The 22,827-nt window shown below is 43.6% G+C and overlaps 1 protein-coding gene across 5 annotated transcripts; it reads left to right on the top strand.

Annotated features, from left to right (window-relative positions):
- The first annotated feature begins 627 nt into the window (after nucleotides 1–627).
- cep131 (centrosomal protein 131) lies at nucleotides 628–22,827 on the top strand. Of its 5 annotated transcripts, none has more exons than XM_082544414.1 (30): nucleotides 628–785; nucleotides 2,900–3,096; nucleotides 3,183–3,271; nucleotides 5,907–6,018; nucleotides 6,527–6,654; nucleotides 6,973–7,077; nucleotides 7,202–7,381; nucleotides 7,517–7,634; nucleotides 7,758–7,874; nucleotides 8,402–8,597; nucleotides 9,098–9,192; nucleotides 9,273–9,392; nucleotides 9,529–9,724; nucleotides 9,824–9,918; nucleotides 10,023–10,202; nucleotides 10,290–10,481; nucleotides 10,842–10,979; nucleotides 11,057–11,182; nucleotides 11,424–11,540; nucleotides 11,724–11,753; nucleotides 12,155–12,257; nucleotides 13,866–14,067; nucleotides 15,118–15,225; nucleotides 15,392–15,509; nucleotides 15,618–15,692; nucleotides 16,147–16,289; nucleotides 16,706–16,883; nucleotides 17,044–17,240; nucleotides 20,550–20,610; nucleotides 20,717–22,827. In XM_082544414.1, the coding sequence occupies exons 2-30, from the start codon at nucleotides 2,911–2,913 to the stop codon at nucleotides 20,786–20,788; spliced, it is 3,777 nt and encodes a 1,258-aa protein (XP_082400540.1). In that variant the 5' UTR covers nucleotides 628–785; nucleotides 2,900–2,910; the 3' UTR covers nucleotides 20,789–22,827. The 5 variants fall into 5 exon arrangements, with proteins under 5 accessions (XP_082400540.1, XP_082400544.1, XP_082400541.1 ...); XM_082544415.1 differs by lacking the exon at nucleotides 628–785 and adding an exon at nucleotides 1,063–1,241; XM_082544416.1 differs by lacking the exon at nucleotides 628–785 and adding an exon at nucleotides 1,392–1,467.

The following is a 22,827-nucleotide window of genomic DNA, read 5'->3' as shown; positions in this document are numbered from 1 at the left end:
AGTATGAAGTGATAAATTCTCTTGGTGTGAACACTGCACATTCTTGCTCTAATTGTACAGCTATTGAATTTTATATACAAATTATAGACACATTTTAGCTCAACTTGACTGTCTGGCTTCTTTCTCACGCTCTTATTATGTAAACCAGACTGCTGAGGGTAACCTGTTATATTAGCCATCACAACCACAAGTACCTAAAAGGTAAATTTATAGTTAATATTTAATAATTGCTTATTAGTTGTTGAAGACTTTGTGCCAGGTCTCTTGCCTTTCCGGTCAGCAATACAAACAAAGTTAGTAGCATGTAATGAATATAAAGAATGAAGCCTTTATTCTGGAGCTGTATTAAAGGAAAACTTTATGTAATGCTAAATTAAGTTGGGTCAGCTCACTCTCAAAGCGTATAACGATGCAATGTGCGGATTATTTTATAATAATTTAGAGAAAATCTTGTTTTTTCCTTCACGTCTCCTTTTTTGCAATGTCAACCTAACCGTGGTTTGAGACGCGCCCCCCTCCAAGCCCCCTGAAATATGCGCAGCATACAGACGCCTCTGAACTACCAATCAGGTGCAAGAATGAGGAAGCTTTAGTTTGGTTTCCGCCAATCAGAAACGTCGAAGGGAGGCGATTGTCAGTGTTGCCACAGCGATGATGTTAAAGCGTTATATTTGTGCTGTGAGTCAACGGACTACTTTCACTGGTTATCAGAGGATTGTGTTGGGGATTAACTATCAGTGAGGCGTCCTCAGGCTCTCCAGCTATGGTGCCATCCCGCTTTTAAAGTAAGTACTTGACGCTGACGTTATTGCTTTTACGACGGGCGTTTTTGGCAGGTTGATGGGGCAACATTAAAGGAGTGAACAGTTAGCTCTGACCAGACTTCAGTTAAATAACAGCCGTTTTTATTTCTCTCCAGCTGAGCTACATCAGAGCTTTACAGATTTGATTTGCAAATCAGAAGCAGTGTTTTAATGCTTTTAAAGGGTAAAACAGACAAACACACCGATTTTCACAGGTTTAGCCAACGGGGAGACCAAGCTTACGCAGCTGTAATAACTGCGTTAGCTTAGTGAAACTAACGTTAGCGTGCTGGGGGTTTGTTTTGCTTCAGTTTCTCGTTTGTAACGACCAATAGAGACTTCTGTGGTTGAGAACAGACGTTTGGCTAATGTAGTTAACAAAGGTACACCTGCCGGAGTGTCGGGAGCGAGCATGTTGTAGGAGAGCTGCTCGGAAAGGTAAACATTCACGGTAGCTTCATGCCTCAAACATGCCTTATTTATGGCTAAGTGGGCCGAACCAGTCTAAATAAATAAAAGGTTAAAAAAAAAAATTCACGGTACCGATACTGTCGCGTTATTTATAGCACGACGTTTTAATTGGAGGTATTTAAAACTAACGTGACTGGTGTTATTCTTCATTTGTTGGGGGGCATTGCAGCTGACGTCAGGTGAAGAGTCTCAGGTGAGCACCTGTGGCAGGAAGCACAGGTTGATTGGAGGTGTAATTAAAGATTTGGGATTTTCAGATTCCAAAGTTTGGGAATATTTTTCATAAAAATTAAGATAACTGCGCGACTTTGTTGTGGAAGGTGTTTCGGTATTGTGACCTTCCTTCAGTCCAGTGGTTCTCAAACAGTGCAGGTGGGGAGCAGCTATCATAAAATGACTTAAGTAAAGTCATTTTGTTTGTTTGTTGGATTCTTTTTTTTTTTTTAACTGCTGAGTTATTCATCCACGAAGCAGGTAGACACGGTTGCTTTAAAGCAATTACTGAAAGAGAAGCGTTGTGATAAACTCCATCCCACTCATTTCTTAATATTTTGCTCCAGTGACTCAGAATGTCTTGCCATTTTTAAAGTAGTCTTGAACAATAGTTCTCCAGGCTTTCTGAAGGTCGTTCAAATTTTTTCTTTGGGAGTGCATTTCAGCCATTGGACTGTCAAAATTGATAGAATTATGCAGCAGCTTCTGGAAAAAGCCTGATTGGCAGTTGCTTCATTTTGCAGTAAAAGCATATCAGACTCAGAATCACAATCAGAGAGACTTTATTTATCCCCAAGGGATATGGAAATAAAAACACACTATCATGGCTCAGTCTCCACAGAGCCTGGACATCAGCATTACGGAAGCATTGTCAGATCATTTTGACAGAGAAAGAAAAAGCAGCGAACATCCACAGAAGAGCTTTGAATGTCTTTGAGAAACCCAGAGAACTATTCCTGAAGATGCTTGGAAAAGAGTTCAGGCTGTGCTGAACAATAAAGGCAGTCTTACCAAATATTAACCGTGCAAACTGTTATGTTTTTTTTTTTTGCCTTTTATCATTGAGTTAATTACACCTCTAAATCATTCCCCTTTTTTTAGTGTAATGATGCAAACTCAACTAATTAATGGCTCTCTGGGAAAAACTTTGCCCACCCTTGATTAAGAGCCTGAGATATCTAAGTGCTTGTTCAATATTATTTAGCAATGTGAGTCTATTTTTCTGTATTCAATCTGCTCAAATGTAAAGCTGTCAGTTGTTAGGATTATGGAAAGAAGCAACTGTAGTATTTTACTTCTTTGTGATCCAGACAACTTGTGAAGAGCTGTAAGCGCTTTTCTCCTGTGTAGTAATCCTGGAGTAGGAGTGCATTTTAATTATAAAATTCACGTTATCAATGCAATATTACCACTATGCAGCTGTCCATCAGGATCATTCGTTAGTTTTCACATCTCTCTCTGTTTTTGAGCTGGTGTAAAAGTAGTGCGTGGTGTTGTTGTTGGTTACCACGGGAAACAAAGCGGCCAGAGGAAAAAATGGCTGTTATTTCCTCTATTGTTGTGGTTTCGCACATTGAATCCTCAGGGAAATGGCATTTGTGGCCGACCGTGTCGATTCAACTCTGTTCCAGGTTTTTAAAGGATGCACACAACACGCAGCCCTTCGTCCATCCCATCAGGTGTCTCAGGAGACGCCCTGGATCTCAGCTTGTCAGGCTCCCAGCTGTCTATGTCCAAAAGGCCCAGCAGTGCGTCGCCGGGGAAATGCTTCTCTCGCTCTGTTTCGGTCTCTGTGGCGGGCGATAGCAGAGGCAAACGCAACACTTTAGTGAGTCACAGATAATTAAATCAGAATGTAGAAATGCTTGTTTCTGAATTCTTCACATAATGTCTGGAATGCTCTTTATTCTGCAGAGCGACACCAGCTTTGGCAGCTCGCGATCCATCAAGAACTTGAGGCGGTCCAACAGCACCACGCAGGTCAACCAGCAGGCCAACATCAGGTGCAAACATAGAATCTGGGCACTGTACAATGAAGCACGTTCAACATAGCCAAGATGTCTTTTACTTGCACTTCTGCTGACATCAGCAATCAGGCTAAGCAGTCACGTGATTATGATTATTAATGTCATAAATCAACCCAGCTTTTATCAATCTATCTGTGAGCGCGTTCACATGAAAGGGACGATGTTGGCAGCATCTTAACTGGCAACAGAGCGACTGATTTTAACAAATGAAGATAAACTATTGGAAAAATATGTGGAGGTTAAACACAATACAGACTGAAAGTAACACAACTGCTGCAGGTAAAGCAGCAGGGATGTGAGTGTGTGCAAGAGGAAAAGTATAGTAAGTGCTGCTTGAATGTGTGCGGGCTTTACACAAAGAGCTGCTATCCTAATAAAATTCAGTCTATTTGAAGCCAGGAAGAAAAGCTGAATTTGTAAATTAACAAATTTAACTATTGGTATGACAGCTCCATCATTAAGATAAAGACAGTTGCGTACTCTCTTAAATTAATGTTTAGATGTGCACACAGTCTTAGATTGTATTCTTTCATCTGCAGTGACAGTGATGTTAAACAGTCTGTGGGTGAAGAATAAATACAAAAGCAGAATTCAAATAGAGACTTGGCCTACATACATGATTAACAAGTACTTTAGTTACCTTTACTTATCTGGTATTCTATATTGAAGGATAGAGAAAATAAAATTGTTTGTAGCAGCAGAAAAAAGCAAAGCTTCACCAAAGAACGCAGAGAAAGGAAAAGACGTCTGAGGGACCTTCCAGGAGAGGTGATGCTGTTTTCTGGAGAACTGATTATGATTTGATGTTTGATGATTTCTTATCTCAGTAATACTGTGAACCAGAGCAATGCACCCCAGTAAGAAGTGCGTTAAACCTGGAGTTATCTGGATAAGCTCCTGCTCCTTATTACAAACCTCTGTCGGTAATAGCACACTGTGACTGTCCGGCATTTGCAGCCCTGAATTTCTATTTCCTTATCTCTGACATTGACAATCTGCAGTTTATACAGAACACTTTGTACTGAGACACATACTCTGCTAATCAGCCTGGGAAAACCTGCTTTTGGGCTCTGTTAGATCATCAAGCATCATTCCACTAACGCACAAGATCTGAAATCTGAAGGTCATGTTTGTAGTCAAAAAGAATGCGTACATCTTAGATAATGTGCAGGCTTGAAGCCGTGTGTGTCTCTTTCACCTTTGCTCTTTAAACCAAAGTGTCTCTCTTCAGCGAGCAACAGCTGGCAGCCCTGACTCCAGCAGCTCGGACAATGGGAATTTTGGCGCCCCGGCTCTTGCATGATAAAGAGCGGAGGGGTGCCGGGTGGCTGTTGCTGGGGGTTGCAGGGTGCATAGACTTGCTTTGTCCCTCATTAGAGGGGGAGGGCTGGTACCTCTGGGGTCAGGTTACCCCCTTCCACAAGGACACAGTGAAAGGAGAAGAAGTGTGTGTGCATGCTGTGGTTGCATTGTGTGGCAGCTGCCGCCCTCCCCTTCCTGCCTCTGAGGATGCAAAGCTGAGGGGCTTTAAATGTAAAGACATACTAAGCACTCCCCTCACCCTCCAAAAGTCTCCAGAGTCCTTTTCAGGCTGTCATTGGGTCACTCGCCAGCCCTCTCCCTCTCGGCTGCTTCCTCCTCCTAAAGCAAAAAGTAAAGGAATGTGCAGCCTGAATAGTGTTGTCAGATTTCTTTTCATTGGGCCAGCTGGCTTCAGCCCCCTCCCTCACAGACACACACGCTCATTTACACACTTACACAGACGGAAACACCAGCAGAGGCCGAGCCAGACAGGAGGTCACCCTACATCTGTGCCTCACGACGGACAGCTTGGTGCATAAAGCTATTTGAAGGCTGCATGATGAGCCGTGGGATCAGCATATGCATGCGTTTACATGGGATCCATAACCCAGCCCATACTCCCCCCAGCAGACGGTCAGTTGCTGCATACTGAATTCCAGCGCTTGGGGCTACAAGAGTAAGGATGAGACGCGTTTCTGCAGCTGTCATTACAACATTTATCACAGAAGCTCCCACTAAAAGCCACAGCTCAAGTTTCTGCTTTGTGTCACTGCTAAGCCCCCGTGCTGCACCCAGATAGTGCTTTCAGCCACATTTAATGATGTTTTCAAGACTTTTTTGGCTTACGGGTAACATTTGAGTCTTTTAAAAAATAGCAAAAAAAGCAAAATCAAGTAAAGCTGCAGGTCGTGGAACCAGAACCGCAGTTCAGTTCACAATTCTTGACCACTCTTTAAACATTACAGCTCTCAACCGACTAGCATTCTTAACCGAGTATTAATAGCCTGATATCATTATTTTAGGAAGTTGAGTCTACGAGTGTACGTTCGTGCCAGATTTAACCGATTTTGCTCTAATTTGCACATCATGGCACACCCGTAGCTACATTACTGTTTTTTTATTTTGTCCAAACAGAAATAAAAATAAAATCATGGTGACAGTCGCAGTAATGCGTCATGTTACAATGATAAAGTAATGTGAGCACTACTTCATAACACTCTGTTCTCAGTGGTATCCTTCCATGCAGATGTTCTTTCTGATATCATCTGTCTGTGTTTGTGGTCTAACTCCTGCCTGTTGTTTTCCTCAGTGAGGACCAGAGGGAGGACTACTTGGCCCTGTTTGACAGCAGCTCCGATGGACGCAAGAAGTTGGCGAGCCTGAGCAAGACCTCGCCAGACAGAACCACATGGAACATCCTGGTATTTACCTTCGATCTTATTCTCACTCTGTCGTCATATTTACACCTTTCATAGAGGAATTATTTACCGTGGCTCGCTGCAGGTTTCTCTTCTGCAAAAGTTTTATTTTGACAAGTTTGTCAAGTTTTCCAACTGATGTATTCATAAAAAACTACAACGTACAGTACTGCTATAACTCCACAACGGCCCGACAGGGATTCTCGTCTGGAAATGTTTGAATGCTGAAGACGTGATGAACACAAAGAGTGCCGATAAAAAGCTGATGAATGAGACGAAGCACTGAGGCACACTGTAAGGACAAGATCAAAGGCTGGAGACACTTGAATCTTGAAAAATGGTTGAAACAGTACGGCTTTACAAGCAGATACATTTCAGTTATTTGGCAGCTGAAGTAACCAGTAACAATGTTTAACAAACTCTTTGTGTCTTTCCAATCATACACACTTTCTAGATTGTCGTGTTTTGCAGTATTTCAGGGTGTAATGACTGTTTGTTTTCCACCGTTAAGGACGACCAGCCGAGAGCTTTCCCCCCGCACTCGAGCTCCCGCAGCACCGGCAGCGTGGACTCTCCCACCAGCCTGAAGAAACGAGAGCCTGGCATCGCTCTGGCTGCCAGCTTCACTGCCAACAACAGGTGGGCCTCGTCTCCCACACACACACACACACACACACAATAGTCCAGGTGTCTCCTTGCATTGCTGAATTCTCAATGTTTAGCCGCTTCTCGTATTTCATACCTGTTGATCACAGCAGCTGATATTTCTTCAGAAAATTCCACCCACACAGAATATTTCTTCCATGAAATATGTCAGAAAAAAAATCCTGCGTGGGCTGAGATTGTAATTGGATAAGAATATGTCTTAGTTATTTTAATGCCTGCGGGAGGATGAAGTGGGGAAAGATGAGCTGATGAGTCTGATTGTCCTGTTTTGGTTTTGTTATTTTTGCACAGGAGCAACAAGGGAGCTGTGGGTAACTCCGTCACCACCATCTTACACAATAACTACTCGGAGAAGCCGCTCACACCTAAGAGCTCCAACCAGAAGCCTTCTTTCAAGTATGTCCTGAAATCAAAGAGCTGCTCCCTCACACAGCTTCAGTGACACGTCGTCGATTATCTTCACATTTACAGTCCGCTTTGCGTCTCGATTAAAGTTTTTTATTTTCCGTTTTTCTTTCAGTAACATCTTGAAAGCCACAGCGAACGACGAGGTGTCGCTGGAGAGCGGCTCCCTCACTAAGTCCCAGAAAAATTTCTCCACCACCTCCCCCGCCTCCAACAACAAATCCCCAGTGTCAGCTCAGCACGGCAGCCCTGTCCTGCTACGGAGGAGGGAGGTGACAGAGGAGGAGGCTGAAAGGTCAGACCCACATGACAGTGTTTCCACTGTGTGCGTGTGAGCTGCTCTGTTGTTTTTAGTCTGGGCGACCTGAAAGTAGTGGTAAAACTGACGTTTGTCCAAAAAACCACAAGCACTTCTCTTGTGTATCTGCAGGTTTATTCAGCAGGTGAATCATGCGGCGGTCACTATTCAGCGCTGGTACAGACACCATGCCAAGAAGCGACACGCTAACCAGGCAGCGCTCAAACGCATCCTTGACAGTAAAAGAAAGGTATCTATGTGCCCCTGCAGGCTGTCTCACAGCTCCCCTTTTATTCGGCGTAATATTAACTGGGTTTGTCTTTCTCCTTGTTTTGCGGCTGCACTGAAACAATCTGCATCTCTCCTGTCGAAGGAGTGGGAGGAGAGAACAGAGGAGGAGAGGCGCCTGGAGCAGCAGCAGAGGAAGGACGAAGACAGGAAACGGATTCGTGAGGAGAAGGCTCGTCTTGCCCGCCTCGCTGCCATCCAGGTGCTCACCTCTGATTACACAGCATGTGGTTCCATAAAGTTATGAGACTGAAGCAGAACAGCCTCAGATAGCTTTAATCTTGGATGTTATATTTTATAATGCAATTGTGAAACATGTTTCGTTGGACCTTCGTAGTAAAGATTTTCATTTAAAAACTGCATTAGCAACCACAGACTGTATGTCAAAGATGGATGTCGCCACTGTGAGGTCACCAATTGGTTTAGGACTCAACATTAGTGCTTTTGCTGTAAAGTTGGACGTTTTAAAATTGGAGTCTGTGGATGAGTTGTTTCTATAGCCAGCCTCAATTATTGGATTTTTGGCACTAGCTTCATTTTTTCCGGCCTGCTGTTTGCTGTTGGATGTTATGCAACTGTGTAAAACTAAGAGCACCATGTCCATATATGAAAGGAGGCTTTGTGGATCCAAGTCTACTTTGTAAAGACATTGATTGTCACTTTGTGTCTGAGTGCTGCACAGTTTTATCATCAGCATTACGTTTATCTCCCCCTGCTGGTCTGTTACAGGAGCTGCAGCAGAAAAGAGCTCACAAGGCTGCAGCAGACACACAGCACGCAGCAGAGGCGGAGCCTGAAAACCTGAGGCAGACCGCCGTGGTAGGCCGAAAGAAACTGCCCAAGATTTCCCCGACCAACAAAAGTCCAGCCTCACCGAGCAACAACAGCCCGATGTCGCCCACAGATGTTAAGACGAAGAACACAGGTCCACATTGTTTCACTTTGCAGTGGAATATTTCTTATATAGTGCTTTTCTACTAACATGTCTCATTCATACACACGTTCATAAAAGGCCTTTTTCCTACATCTGAGTGCTTTCTATCAAACATTCACACTCAGTATCTTTCAGTATCGCGGTTCTCGAGCAGCAGGGGTTGAACCGCCATCTTTCCAATTAGTAGATGCCCTCCTCCACCTGCTGACTCCCACATAATTACTGTTAATGTGTTTGCAGCTCATTTTAGGACACAATGTCTCATTATTTTTCATTAACAAATATTATAGGAAGTAATTTATATTCAGTGGAAAATCCAATGTAGTCTTTAAAAATATACAGCGTATAAGAGCCCTGGTTGTTGTTATTCAGCACTATAATGTAAATATTACAGCTACCTACAGTCTTGTCTGATTGCCAGGAGAGTGTTATGAGTAAGCATGAATAAAGTAGCAGTAATATGTTTATTGATTTATTGTTTGTTTCCACAGACTCTAATCTGAATGTTGTGGCTGACTTGGGTGATCTGACCTTCAGAGCCATTTCCCCAGCTTTGTCCAATCACAGAGGCTCTCAGTGCTCCCAGGTACCTGCTTAGCTCTCCAGGTAATCGATTCTTTGTCTTCCTTGTATTGATATGTTAAATAAATATTTTTGGGTTTGCAGGAGGACAGAGCAGAGGAAGACAATTCCCAGGAGCCACATCAGAGGAGTGAGAGGAAACCGATCCGTAAGGAGAAAGCTCTCCTGATCCGCCCCACTGCTACCAAAACAAACACGCCTGATGTACGTGCTTTGTGGTAATCCCTACTTGAGTGTTTAAGTGATGTTTTAAATGAAAATACTATTTGTATAGTCGTGATGTAAAAGTCTCCCTCTGTTTAAAAGTTGTCCTTTGTCTCCCTCTGGTGGTGTGACACAGGGACCGCAGCACATAAAAGTGCAGCAGGCCGCAGAGACGCAGCACACTCTGGAGGTGGAGTTGGAAAACTCGAGGCAGACTGGTGTGGGAGGACGTAAAAAAACGCCCAAGATTTCCCTGACCAACAAAAGTCCAGCTTCACCGAGCAACAACAACAACCCGATGTCGCCCACAGATGTTAAAACGAAGAACACAGGTCTGTGATGTGTGTCTCGGTCCCAAAAGACTTTATTAAAGACTGAAACGAAATTGAACTACTTTGCATTTAACATAAATAGTGTCTTTGTTTCCACAGACTCTAATTTAAATGTTGTGGCTGACTTGGGTGAGCTCAGCTTCAGAGCTGTTTCCCCAGCTCTGTCCAATCGCAGAGGTTCTCAGTGTTCCCAGGTAAAAATGAAAATTTCCAATATTCCTTGTTTTACCATGCATTTTCTGTTGCTAATTCTTGCATCTGATCATTTTTAAACACATTTGCTCTGTTTGTGCTCCAGGAGATCCTGCAGAGGTCGGTGAGCGTGGAGGACCAGAGGCAGGGAGCCTCATCCAGCAGGGCTCAGTCTAAAACCACCCTCAATGAGCTGCTGGACACCCTAAAGCTGTTGGAGGAGGAGCCGGAGAGGCTGTCGGAGCCGAAGTGCTACCGCAAAGAGAAATACGCCTGGATCGATGAGGTCAGCGCGTTATGTTGCACTAATTTTTATGGTTTTTCTTGTAAGAAATTTTGTGAACTAACAATGACGCTGTGGCTGTAATTAAAGGACGGGGACTCCAACTCTTTGACCACTGATAACCTGGAGCGTCACGGCCAGCTGAGCCACCACCCTGCACTGCCAGATGGGGGCGCCCTGCTCTCTGAGGCCAAGCTGCAGAGTATCATGAGCTTCCTGGATGAGATGGAGAAGTCAGAGCAGGAGAGGCCACGCTCTGTCACCTCAGGATCACACCGAGAGGTCAGTTTATTGGCTAAAGCGCCACAATGTACTTCATTTAGCAAACTGACACAGATTTGAACGTTTCTGACCAGTTTGGGTTCTTTAAAGGTTTGATTTAGAATATTTAACAGAACAAAACATGTATTATGTTTAAGTAAAGGAAACACAGTTAGGTATACTGGTTAAAAAATAACCATAAATCTCTGTGGACTGAGAATAAACAGACCGTGACTGTGTGCAGGTGTTTTTCCCTATAATTGCTGAGGACCATCTAGTTAAGCCAGCCCTTTAAATTTATGGATAGATGTTCTGTGAGTCTGTCCCTGGTTGTTTTATCTAAAACTGAAAGGTGACATGTTGGCTTCGCTGTGCTTTCAGGCTGTTTTGTCTGAGGAGGAGCTGGCCGGTGTTGAGCAGGCGTCGGCCACTGCTGCCGAACTCACCGGCTCCATGATGAGGATCAAACTGGAGCTGGAGGAAAAGAAACGCACCGTCAACATGCTGCAGACCGCTCTGGTAGGAGAGATTAACACTTGTCGCTGTTTTTACCTGCTTTAGATGGTCGCGCTTACAGCTCGTGTCATGTCTGTCAGGCCCAGCAGAGGGAGCTGACGATAAGACACGTGAAGGAGACGGAGAGGGAGCTGAGCAGGAACTTCCAGCTCCAGAAGGAACAATATGAATCCACCATCCAGAGACACCTCACCTTCATCGATCAGGTATGCACTCGTTTCGTCTTTGTTATTAATTTACGTGGTTTCTACTCGAATATTTTCAAACCGTGTTTGTATAATCGGGCCAATAAAGGTTGATGTTGGTCCAGACAATGATGAAGCAATACAGCACACATGCAAAGAGTTGGTAAACAAGATGGGCTTGTCTCGACGGTCTTCGATGTTTTCCTGTTGAGTGTTTCAGTGTTTTTTAAACATCACATCTGAAAAATGTTTGTTTCTTCAGCTCATCAATGATAAAAAGGCTCTGAGCGAGCGCTGTGAAGGAGTGGTGGGAGAACTGAAGCAGGTGGACCAGAAGTACACCAAGAAGATCACACAGATGCAGGAGCAGCATGAAATGGTAAGAGAGGTCCCGAGCGCTTGTGCAGATCTCTCCTGCCTCTGCTTTGCCTCCTGCGTGACTATGTCGTGCTTTCTTGCAGTGCTGCTTTTGTTTAATTTTCTCTTTTCTCTCTATTTCCCCTCCTTCTTCTTTACTGTCTTTCTTTCTTGTCTGTACACGTGTTTTGTTTCCTGCTTTTAGGTGTGGCAAATTCTCGGTCCCTTGTGCGAGGTAACTTTTTTTCCCCTCTTCTAACTAAGTCATCTTTGGAACAGTCGTTTCCTTCATTCTTCCATCATTTGTCATTTCATTTTTCCACACACTGTTTCTCTTGGCCAGTCTGTTTGCATGTGAGTCTCTTTCATTTATCTACATTTTACATTCAGATGAAAAAGCTTACACTTCTTGATGTTATTTAAGTTTTTCTTTGCCAAAGATTTTAACCCTACTTTTCCTTTTATTACCTTTCACCATCACTGTCCCAGTGTCAAAGTCACCTAAGAGCACCCTACTTTGTTTAGAAAGACAGATACTGTGCTGCTTGTGTATTAAAGATCTTCATCATTTTGGTGGCGCTCAACTTTGATACCATAATTTTACCCTCTCCCCTTCCCGACTCCCTCGCTCAACAGGAGATCAAGAAGTTAAAAGACCTGATGAGTGCCACGGAGAAGATCCGACGGGAGAAATGGATCGATGAGAAAACCAAGAAGATCAAAGAGATCACAGTCAAAGGTAGCGCAGACAGAGCCTGGAAATCTGAGCTTACAGCAGCTTTACCAAAGCGCTGCTCAAACACACAAGGCAAAGAGGAAGAATGCACCCTGCTCCAGGAAGACGTTTTGTTTTTATCAACACTTTTGTTCACTTTATTTCAAGAAAATAAATATTTCTGATTCCACGCTCTCAGATTCACATATCGCCTTTTACTCATTCAGATTTCATATGAGATCTGAAACACAGTTTCCTGACAAAGGTATCAGACGGTGTCATGGAATTTATTCCCATTTATAGCACCAGATACAGCACCAGCATCACAACAACAGTCGCCTCAAAGGTCCTAATAATTAAGGTAATTATTAAGAGAAACCACAACCATCAGATGACCCTTACATGACCAAGCACTTTGGCAACAGTGGGAAGGAAAAAATCCCTTTTCAACTTACCGGTTGAGGCTGACAGGAGGAAGACAAGACGAACAACATGTGTGGATATATATTCATATATGTAAAAGCTCTGTTTTGGTTTAGTCTTAACAGGCCTTCAGCTTTTCTTCTGTGCTGATAAAGTCTCAGACTTTTCACGTCCCTGAACTTTGCAGGTTAATGTTGCTACGCACTTCAGAGATTCCTCCTGCTTAGCACCTGTTATATCACAAGTGCACAATATGACAGCAAAAACATAAGCAAACAGTGTAATGAAAGCAGCACTTTGCATTCATTTGCATTGAGATTATTTATCAATCAGTCTATTATGCTGTTTAACAAGATACCAACAGAGGGCCTTCCACTTTGAACTTGAAGGCCACAGTCAGCCTCAAAACTGGTAGAAACTATTTGAGTTCATTCGTGTTCTGGTTTTGATTTGAAGCTGGGAATATAATTATGTTCTCTTTATTTATTTAGAGAGGTGTGGTAAATATTAGCTTGTAATGCCTTGCATCGATATTTGTAATATAACAGTCTTTTTCACTGTTGAGCTCTGCAGTGGTTCATGTCGGACAATTAGCTTTATGGAGGCTAATTAAAAAGGTAATACTGATTTAATTAGATCGTTTAATGTCAAGGAACCTCAGAGTGCACGAAAGTGGACTTACAGTGGACCAAAAAAACGACTTTAGTAAGGATGTCTTGCTCTTTGCCAGTAGTCTCACACAGCCTCTGGTAAAATTATCTGCTGTCTGCTGGGTCCAAGGTGTGGCCTTTCATTTACTTTGGCATAGTCAGAGCTGTATTATGTGCTTGACAGTTACCAGACAAATGCTGGTAAATAAACTAAGTAGTGCAAACACAGCAGTTGTTCTGTGTGTAGCTTGGATTATGGGCAAAATGAACAACAGTTTCCAAAAGCTGACCGTGCTGTTCCACTGCTCTGTCTGCTGTGGGCCGCTTCCATGAAACGTCACAGGCTGTTGTCAGCCAGAGCTGATGAGGGGTTTGTGGCAGGCCCGAGGATGTAGAACTGTATTTCAGAGGCATTTCTCTCCTGTGTTTGCTTCTACTTCACTAACACGTTCAGGTTTTTGATTAAAGAAGTGAATATTAAAAGTTTGTCCTGTGAGCTTTAAACATCGTGCAGACCCTGTCCATCTAAAGCTCGAACATTTTTTCTTCCTCCTCTCAGGCCTCGAGCCCGAGATCCAGAAGCTGATCTCTAAACACAAGCAGGAGCTGAAGAAGCTGCGGACGCTCCATGAGGCGGAGCTGCTGCAGGCGGACGACCGGGCCGCCCAGCGCTACGTCCGGCAGTGCGAGGACCTCCGTCAGCAGCTGGAGAAGGAGAAGGAGGAGCAGTGCCAGAGAGAGCGGGAGCTAGCCAAACAGAGGTGGGCGTGTCACAGTATATACTCTGTCTACCTGCCCAAGGCTCTCTATGCTCAAACAGATGCAACAGAAACAGCTAACATCAGCATTAAACTGTCTTGGAATCAGTTTTCAAGACTACATGAATTTCCAGCGCACAATGTTTTATAAACTTTTAGATCAGGCATTTATGGGGGTGGCACTCAGTGTGACATTCAAACCTTGGATTAGAGAAGATCTGAGGCAAAAAAAACAACATCCAAAATGCCCTTTTCTTCTTGTGCTTGTGCTACAATCAGCTGACTAACACGTGTTCTATATTTTGATAAATTTGACCCCATTTTGTTTTTAAAATAAGGTAAAACCTTCTTTAGCTACAGTCCTCGTGATTTCCTTTTGGTGAAAGGACAAAACCTCTTTCATGGGCACCAGTGCTTTTATATGCAGGAAAGCCCTGCTAATGCAACAGCATCATTAGGCATTAATACTTCCACTAATCCTTTCCTGTTTTTATAGTTTTAAATGGATTAATGAGATACATTAGCTAATCTAATGGTTGTAGCGCACACCAATAAAAACATCTCAATGCTGCAAAAAAGCCCTCAGTCAGCCCTTTGCTCATGCAGGGAGTCAGTGCTGGAAATCCTGAAGATGATGGAAAATGCAAACTTGGAACAATGGGCTTTCCTTTCGTACGAAAATGAGACTTTTGTTTGCATTTTATATTAATTAAATATTAAAATAAACTCAGACATTCAGATCAATGTGCTTACATTAAAAAAAGGTGAATTTTATTTACTTACGCAGGTTTAGTTTTAAATTTAAAGTGAAGTCCAGCTGACGTGAAGATGACCTTCCATCATTAAAGTTTACTCTGCATGTTGCTGATGAATATTTTTAGTGTTCACATGGTTCAGATGAGAGACAAAATAAAGATTCTGGCTTTTCATGTTACTCACATCATGGCACACACCAGTCCACGTTAGCAGCTGTTTCTTAATTAGACGCCTGCGTGTTTTACAGGCTTTTGTGCAGATTTAGTCATCGTCTGTGTTTGTGTGTCTGTCTCTCAGATATGAGAAGCAGCTTCAGGAGGAGGAGGTGTCTCTGCAGCAGCAGCGCAGGCGTCTCTACAAGGAGGTCGCTGATGAGAAAGAGAGGCTGGCCCAGCTGGCTGCAAGGTAAGGTCAAAGGTCAGGTTTATCTGCACGAGCTATTTTAATGGATCTTTACAGGATCCTTTCCCATATAACACATCCTTAATGAGTCAACAGTTTTTTTGGCATATGGGATGAGTGTTGATGTTTCTGTCCATCTCCAAAGCACTGGTTTGTGTTTGTGTCACAGGCAGCGCGCTGAGCTGGAGGATCTGCGGCGGCAGTTGGAGGAGAACAGCTCTCTGGCTGGACGAGCCCTCAAAGAAGAGCTGGACAAGACCAGGGAGGAGCAGGAGAGGAGACATCAGGTGAGGACACTGCAGAGCCGCGTCAAGAGCCTGAAATAAGTCTGCGTTCTATCAGCATCACGAGCATCCATCTGAAAGTCTCACGCTGAGTGTTGTTTGTGCGTTTAGGTGGAAATGAAGGCATTACAGGAGCGTCTGGACATCGAAAAGCAGACGTGGGAAGAAAACTACAAGAAGAAAGAGGTTTGTGCAGCCTTGTGCTGTATCTGCTCTCATTCGCTTCTTCTTTTCTTCAGATTGAAGTGTGGCTGCTGTATACTCTGTCAGTGGGAAGTGTTTGACTAACTGACATGTAGATATCTAGGTTACCTTCTCTTGCTTGTTTGCCTGGGATTATTATCCCTTCCCTTTCCTTTTTCCAGTTTGTGTATCAGTTTCAGACAGAAATGTTGAAATGTGCGTGTCACAACACAGGAATGTGGCAGGTTTCCAGCTGACCTCTACCCTCCAGCTTTCTCCTCAAATCAAACTGTGGATTTGTAGCAAAACATGAAACTGTTTCTCAGAGAAAGCAGAAACGCTGACAGTGGAAAAAGAATTAAAAAGGACGCGATGACAGATGAGGCTGAACTGACAGTGTTAGAATTCAGTGCCATGTGTGTAGACTAACAGCATGCGTGTTTCTGTGTGTCCACAGGAAGCGTGGCTGCTGACCCGTGAGCGCGAGCTAAAAGAAGAACTGCGAAGAGAACGTGACAAAGAGATAGAGCTCGCCATCTGGACGCTGGAGGAGGAGACCAGCAAGGACAAAGAGGAGTGTGAGAGGGCAGCGGAAAACAGGTGCGTGTGTGTGCGTGCGTGCGCGTGTGTGTGTGTGTGTGTGTGTGTGTGTGTGTGTGTGCGTGTCTAATTTAGACAGTGTGACATTATTAGACATTGAATACGATACAAAAAATCTAGCAACCTGGGTTGTTGCCCAGTAAAGATTCACTACAGTTTCTGCTGTTGGTGGCAGATTTATCTCTGTGTTTTTTATCATAGAAGTTTCATCATTTAGTGAAATATCAGTGAGAAACTTTCAAAGGTCCCCTTTTACCTAAATTTGGATCCAAGGCCCATTTAGTAGCTGTGACTCCTTCTGTGTCAACATCATCTCTAACGTGGATGTGCTTTAATAGTACAGCATTGGGCATTTTTTAGTTTGTTTTTAACAACTATATTAAAAGTCACATTTGTGTTCTGCATTCCTTTTACAGGCTAAAGCGCGTGAGGGAAAAGTACGAGACCGAGCTGAGGGAGCTGGAGCGCTCTGAGAGGACGGCGGTGGCGAAGCAGCAGGACCTGAGGAAGCAGCAAATGGAGACGGAGGGAGAGCTGATCAGACTGCAGGCCGCACTTAGACAGAAAGAACAGGAAACTGAAGAGATCACGCAGGTAAGGAGCATCATTCAGAGAGAGAAACTAAAATTGCAGCTTAGAAGTGATTTGAGATTATTTGCTGTGTTATACATTTACTAGCCAGTGGAAAGTAGACACAGAAATGGAAAATATGTTTAGACAGATCCAGTAGAATTCCTCCAACTTCCCTCATCAGGCCAGGGACAAGTTGGCGGAGGAGCGCCGCAACCTGGCGGAGGTGATAAGGCAGGAGTTTGCCGACCGCTTGGTGATGACGGAGGAGGAGAATCACAGGTTGAAGGTGGAGGTGTCAGAAGTCCGAGCGAGGATGCGGCTGGAGGTGGAAAGGGTCACACGGGAGAAAGAGGAAGAACTGGCAGAAGTCCACCAACGGTAAGCTGGAAGGGACAAAATGATTTAAGTAAAATGGTAAATTTTAAAAGCGAATTGTATTATTTTTCAGTTTTAAACCCCTAAAAACACAATTAAGCTTCAAATATCAGGTCTAATTCTTTACTAGCACAACCTTTAACTAGTATGGACCATTGTTGAAACTGGGAACTAATGAGAAACAACAAATATTACATCCTTTGGATTTACTGGGAAAGAGAGTTGAGGCTCGGGTGTGAAATTGATGATTTTCAGGGTTTTTATCGTTAAGAGAGGACAACGTTACTCTCAATGTTGTTGGCGCATTTCAGGAGGACGCTGCTAATAAAGTTACACAATTATACAGTGAATTTGCGTTTATTATTATATTTACAACATACCACAGTTTTTGTCTTGGTCGTATCATTTTATTTTGTTGTATTTATCCACGACACCTTAAATGCCGGTCTGTGAAAATATTGTCCGACGTTAAACTGATCTGTGGTGCAAAAAAGGTTGGAGACCGCTGTACCAGAAGGCTGAGCGGTACCACTGGTCACCACCTGTAATTTTTAAATGATCTGTTCTGACATTAACTTTATGTGTGTAACCATTTTGAAGCCAAAGCTGTGAGTGAGTCACCATCTCCAGCTGTCTGCCTGTGGATTTAGGTCAGCAGCAGTGTCCAAACATTCAGTAGGTCTTGTCAGAGGCCTGCTGGCTGCTTACAGATTCCCCCTGTTGAAGGTGCAAAGAGAAATGTTGGCACGCGGCTTGAAAGTGAAGCTCAGACTTAATAAAAGGTGGAACCTTAAGCAGCTCCACTGAATGTCTGCCAGTTTGTAAGAGATGCGAAACACGAGAAGGACAGAGGGTTGGAGCAATTCTGAAGGTGACCTGATTAACGTGAACGCGACGTTCAGTGCGGCTCTGAAACGTTTGTCTCCTGAGCAGAAGGCCGGCTCTGTGACACTGAATCTGATTAATAAACATTCAGGTACTGTGGCAATTTTCCAGATGTTCAACCTGGCTGCAGCACTGGTGACATCCAACACTGGTGCAGGATGGCTTCAGTCGGCGTTTCAGGTCATTAAAGTATCAAGATGATTCAAGTCAAGGGATTCCTGGGAAACTGGAGCTGACTAGCTTACAAAGGCAGCACACACACGATTTCCTAAATTATCAGCATATTATTTATCAAGGCTCGCATTTCAGTTTATTCTTAATGTCAGGAAATGTCACAAGGAAGGCAAACATACTAAAGTGCAGCACCTCAGTTCATTCTCAATCTGAAACCACCGCTGTCATGCTGTAGACCCATAAAAACAGAAGCTGTCCCATGGTTCTGTTAGTCTCTGTCTTGCTGCTCAGTCTTCCCAGCATTGTCTCGCGTGCGGCATTTTCAGTCATTTTCTCCTTCCACACTTTCAGGGTTTGAGTCCGAGGTTCTTTCCAAAGTGTTAAAATAAGACGAACACAAGTCACAAGCCCAGTGTTTAACACTCTGAAGCCTGCTTTGTCTAACCGTGGCACCTCGCGTCTGTCCCCCAATAGGCACGATCTCGGTGATCTAGGTCATTTAACTTTCACCCAGCTCTTCATATATTTTCAAACATTTTCCCATATTGAGGAGACCAGTGGACATTCCCATAAAGCACGTACTAGCGTACCTTTTTGCTTCTTGGCACTTCCAACACAGGACATCTTTACCAGTTCCCATTTTATAAAGTCTCGTTGGTGTGTAATAGGACCTGTTGAGAGTTTTATATTGAATACATTTACTTCCAGCCTCCCTAATGTAAAACCCATTTTCAGAGATGATTGAATCTCATGTTCCCTCGTCAAAGGAACGATCCAGATCTTTTTCCCAAATACTTTTAAGACTTTTACATGTGTTGTTTTTAACCCAGTGACATCAATTATACCATTTCAATGCCTTTGTAAGTAAGAGTGGAAGTAGAAGGAAATTCTCTTTGAGACAACTGAGACAACTTTATTTGATCTTTCAGACAGTCTCTCATTTGTTAGTCTCACCAGAAATGGCCGGGTTCTTCCAAGTTAAACTTTGCTGTCAGATCTTTAAGAGACATGAGTGTGTTATCTTCATATAAATCACTTATTAATCTTATGTGCCACTGTGGCCAATAAATTCTTTTTGTTTACCTTTTCTATTTTTGGGTTGTGTCACAGGGTGCATATGTTTGAAAGTATGGGGACAGATTGTTGCCACACCATTTTTTGAAAACTTTAAAATAGGATTATCTACTCTATTCCCTTTATTGTCCGGTTTTTGAGCCAGCACCTCAATGGGGGTAAATGGAAAGGCCGATTCACCTTCCATTATGACCCAGTCCAGGTTTGAATTTGTTGCTGCCCAGTGTTTACACAGCTTGGACATTTCAAATGACATGCTGTAATGTTTTATGTTGGGTAGGGACAGACCCCCTTCTTTTCTCGGTTGGTACAGTCTACCAAGATTGATCCGAGGGCCACCATCCCAAAGGAAGTGTTTTATCATATTAATAATAATAATAATAATAATAATAATAATAATGGATACTTTATTGATCCCCATGGGGAAATTACTTGTTTTTTCTCTGCATTTGACCCATTCACTCAGTGAAGCAGTGGGCAGCCCACTAAGCAGGCGCCCTAAGAAAATTTGTGATGAAATACAAATTGGTATCATTCCAATGAAATAATTAATCAGAGGAGCTACTACCATCTTTATTGTATTTACTTTGCCCCATAATGTCAACTGCAGCGTGCCCCACTTCTCCAAATTAGTTTTAATCCTACTAAGTAGTTTTCCTACATTATCAGTCATAATCTCATCAATATTCGGATTAAGTATTATTCCTAAATATTCCATCCATTTTTTAAGATATTTCAGCTAAACGTGTGTGTGTGTGTGTCACTAACTCCATCAGCAGAATGTGAAGAAACAGCTCCTGTGACTTTATACCCACAATTTTGTGTTTGTGTTGAAGAGGTATCAGCAGGAGCTGGACTATCGTTGGGGCTGTACATTTGTGTAACCACACTTCATACCACAGGATGGCGCAGCGAGTCGTTTAACCTTTATTTAAACAGGTAGATCATTAAAAACACATCTGTATTTACAGCCCGCAGAGAAGGAAAGCCTCTTCAAATGGGGGCCAAAAATAAATTAAAAACCTTTCAACACCCCCGCCACTCTTGCGCATATTTACAAAAAGCATTTTTTACCAGTTTAACATGTTTCAGCTCCCATTGTTGGGAAGTGAAATGAGCAAATCCAAACCCACGACCCAGCAATGTTTTATTAACGTCCTCTCGTCTGTGCGTTACCAGAGTGAAATCGGCCATCTTGAAGAAGGAAGAAACCGTCAACAATCTTCGGAAGCAGCACGAGGTAGGACGGGACGTGCAGTCTGCCTGTCGGGGCGTGAATGATATGAAAGCACAGTGATCAGGAATGACTGACAGACGTGTCTAAACAATGCTCTCTCCTCTGATAGGCCGCCCTGAAGAGGGCGGATCACCTGGAGGCCCTGTGGGAACAGCAGAGGAAGCAGCTGCTGGAGAAGTGACTGACAGGATGTCCAGTTTCATCTCTCTGTGGACCTTTTCATCAGCGTGCCCGTCCCGACACGCCGGGGTCCAACCATTGTGATGCTGCTTTTTCTTTGGTTTGTTTGTTTTTTCCTGCAGCGAGACAGGACCTGTGGACCCTTTGAAAGTTGAACAAGTTTCAGAATTTTGCCCTACCTCACTTTAAAAATACAAAAATTGGTAAAAGCACTGCACACACCCCCTCGCTCCGTTCCCCTGACCGTCACGAAGGAGCATGTTGTGTTTGAACGTCCTCATTTAAATGCCACAGACCAGGTGAACTTCCTGTTCCTTCTTTTTTTCTTTTTCTTTTTTTTTTTTTGTGAATGTTCCTCTTCCTGTCTGGGGCGCAGAAATGTTCCCCACAGATGTGCTTCACCGAACAGTTCCAGATGTTTCTCAGACCAGCCCAGGCCTGCACCGGTGTGACGTGGGACACAGTGGGGGTTGTTCTTCTTTCGTCTGGAGGGCCGCTCACAACCAAGGCCCGAGATCAGCCATGAGCATGAGAGCTGACGCAGAGCTTCTGCCTTTTTTTTTTCTGTTGAGTCATGCATTTTTGTCCCAGCGTCCCCTCAAGGCCAGCGCTAATTACAGGACCCATACCTCCCCCCACTTCTCACTGCAGCCCAGCTCTGAGCGGTTTGTTTTTAACGGGTCTTCGACCAAACTTTAGACCTAACGAAGCGATTTGATGAAATTTACTAACACAGATTTCAGACGTTAGAGAGAGTGTAGGATGTTGTTAGAGCGATGAGACGTAAAGGCAACTTAAAGGAAACTGAGCTGAGGAGAGCTTGTGGTCAGATGATTGCAGAGTGGCTTCTGAATGTAGGGAAGAGAAAAAAGGAGGAAAGTGCATAGAAAATGTTTATAGGGTTAGGAAAGCAGAGCTGGGACCGAGCAGGGTGGTTTGGTGGATTTAAGGGGGCACGAATCATGTGACCAGAGCTTCAAAGGCGGCGCTGTGACAGACCATGACTCAAACATGCGTAATATGTGTTAAAAAAAAAAAAATCACAGAAAGTCATCGGGGGGAGGGGATTTATCAGTTCGTAGACTGAGTAGGGGAGGGGTGTTGCAGAGAGAAACTCTAAACATGGAAGTAAGGCCTGTTATTTAGGTACAGCATGATGTGACTGCAAAAGCCCCGGCAGTCTCAAAATTAGACCCCAGATGAGAAAATATTTATTCTTTCATCTTGCTTTATTTATTTTAGGACTCGTACACGACCTTCGTGGTGTAATATGTCCACAGAAAGGTCAAGGTTGTGAAGGAAGCTTTTCTCAAACCTTCTCAAGACGAAATTGTATTTTATTCCTTCTGTGAGGAACATTTACACGGTTACTAAGTGTGACGGTGAGACCTTAACCGCTCCATTTTTAGTCTATCTAAATACAGTATGTCAGGTTTTTTCTGACCTCCAAGTCGTCCAGGCCCCAATGTGTGAAACGTAATCCACCGGGACCCTGCTGGTTTAAAGTCGGGTTAGTTTGGCCACATAGTTAACCATTAAACCTGAATCAATGTTAACCCTCTCTGCTTAGCACAGATAATAATAATAATAAAAAAAAAATCCCACATGGGTGGTTGATGTGTCACACGCTCCCTGAGTTTCACTGTGAGTCAGCGTGGAGGCCTCGAAGCTGAAGCCGCCACTGTGGCCGTCGGCACAGCAGGCGGGGGGCAGCTTGGCTCGGACACGACAGGGGCGGCGATGTGAGTTGGCATTCCTCACGCATGCCCGTCCTACAAGTGCCAGTGAGCCTTTCTTTTGTGTGTTTGCATGTGTTTGTGTGTGCTTCCTCTCCTCCCCATTGTGACCTGCATTGACCCCCACACGCACACATTCACTGCAACATTATACGAAGCATTCCTGCTCTCTCCTGCTCAGCATTACATCTATAGCTCTTGAATGCACTAGTTCATTTTGTTTTAGTCTGTTTTTTATGATTATTCATTGTGATTCTTTGAAAAACTGTGAAGAGAATAAAAGGCAAAGAATGTTTGGAAAACA

This window comes from Aulonocara stuartgranti (genome assembly GCF_965226115.1).
Source record: "Aulonocara stuartgranti genome assembly, chromosome: 8".
NCBI lineage: Eukaryota > Metazoa > Chordata > Actinopteri > Cichliformes > Cichlidae > Aulonocara > Aulonocara stuartgranti.
The sequence above is the reverse complement of the archived record's forward strand: the minus strand, read 5'-3'. Positions and strand labels throughout refer to the sequence as shown.

What these genes read in the sequence shown, in the direction of transcription:
- cep131 (XM_082544414.1), top strand. Translation starts at nt 2,911, where the DNA reads ATGCACACAACACGCAGCCCTTCGTCCATCCCATCAGGTGTCTCAGGA. An exon ending in GAACCACATGGAACATCCTG is followed by an intron (nt 6,019 to 6,526) that starts GTATTTACCTTC and finishes TCCACCGTTAAG; the next exon opens with GACGACCAGCCGAGAGCTTT. An exon ending in TGTTAAGACGAAGAACACAG is followed by an intron (nt 8,598 to 9,097) that starts GTCCACATTGTT and finishes TTGTTTCCACAG; the next exon opens with ACTCTAATCTGAATGTTGTG.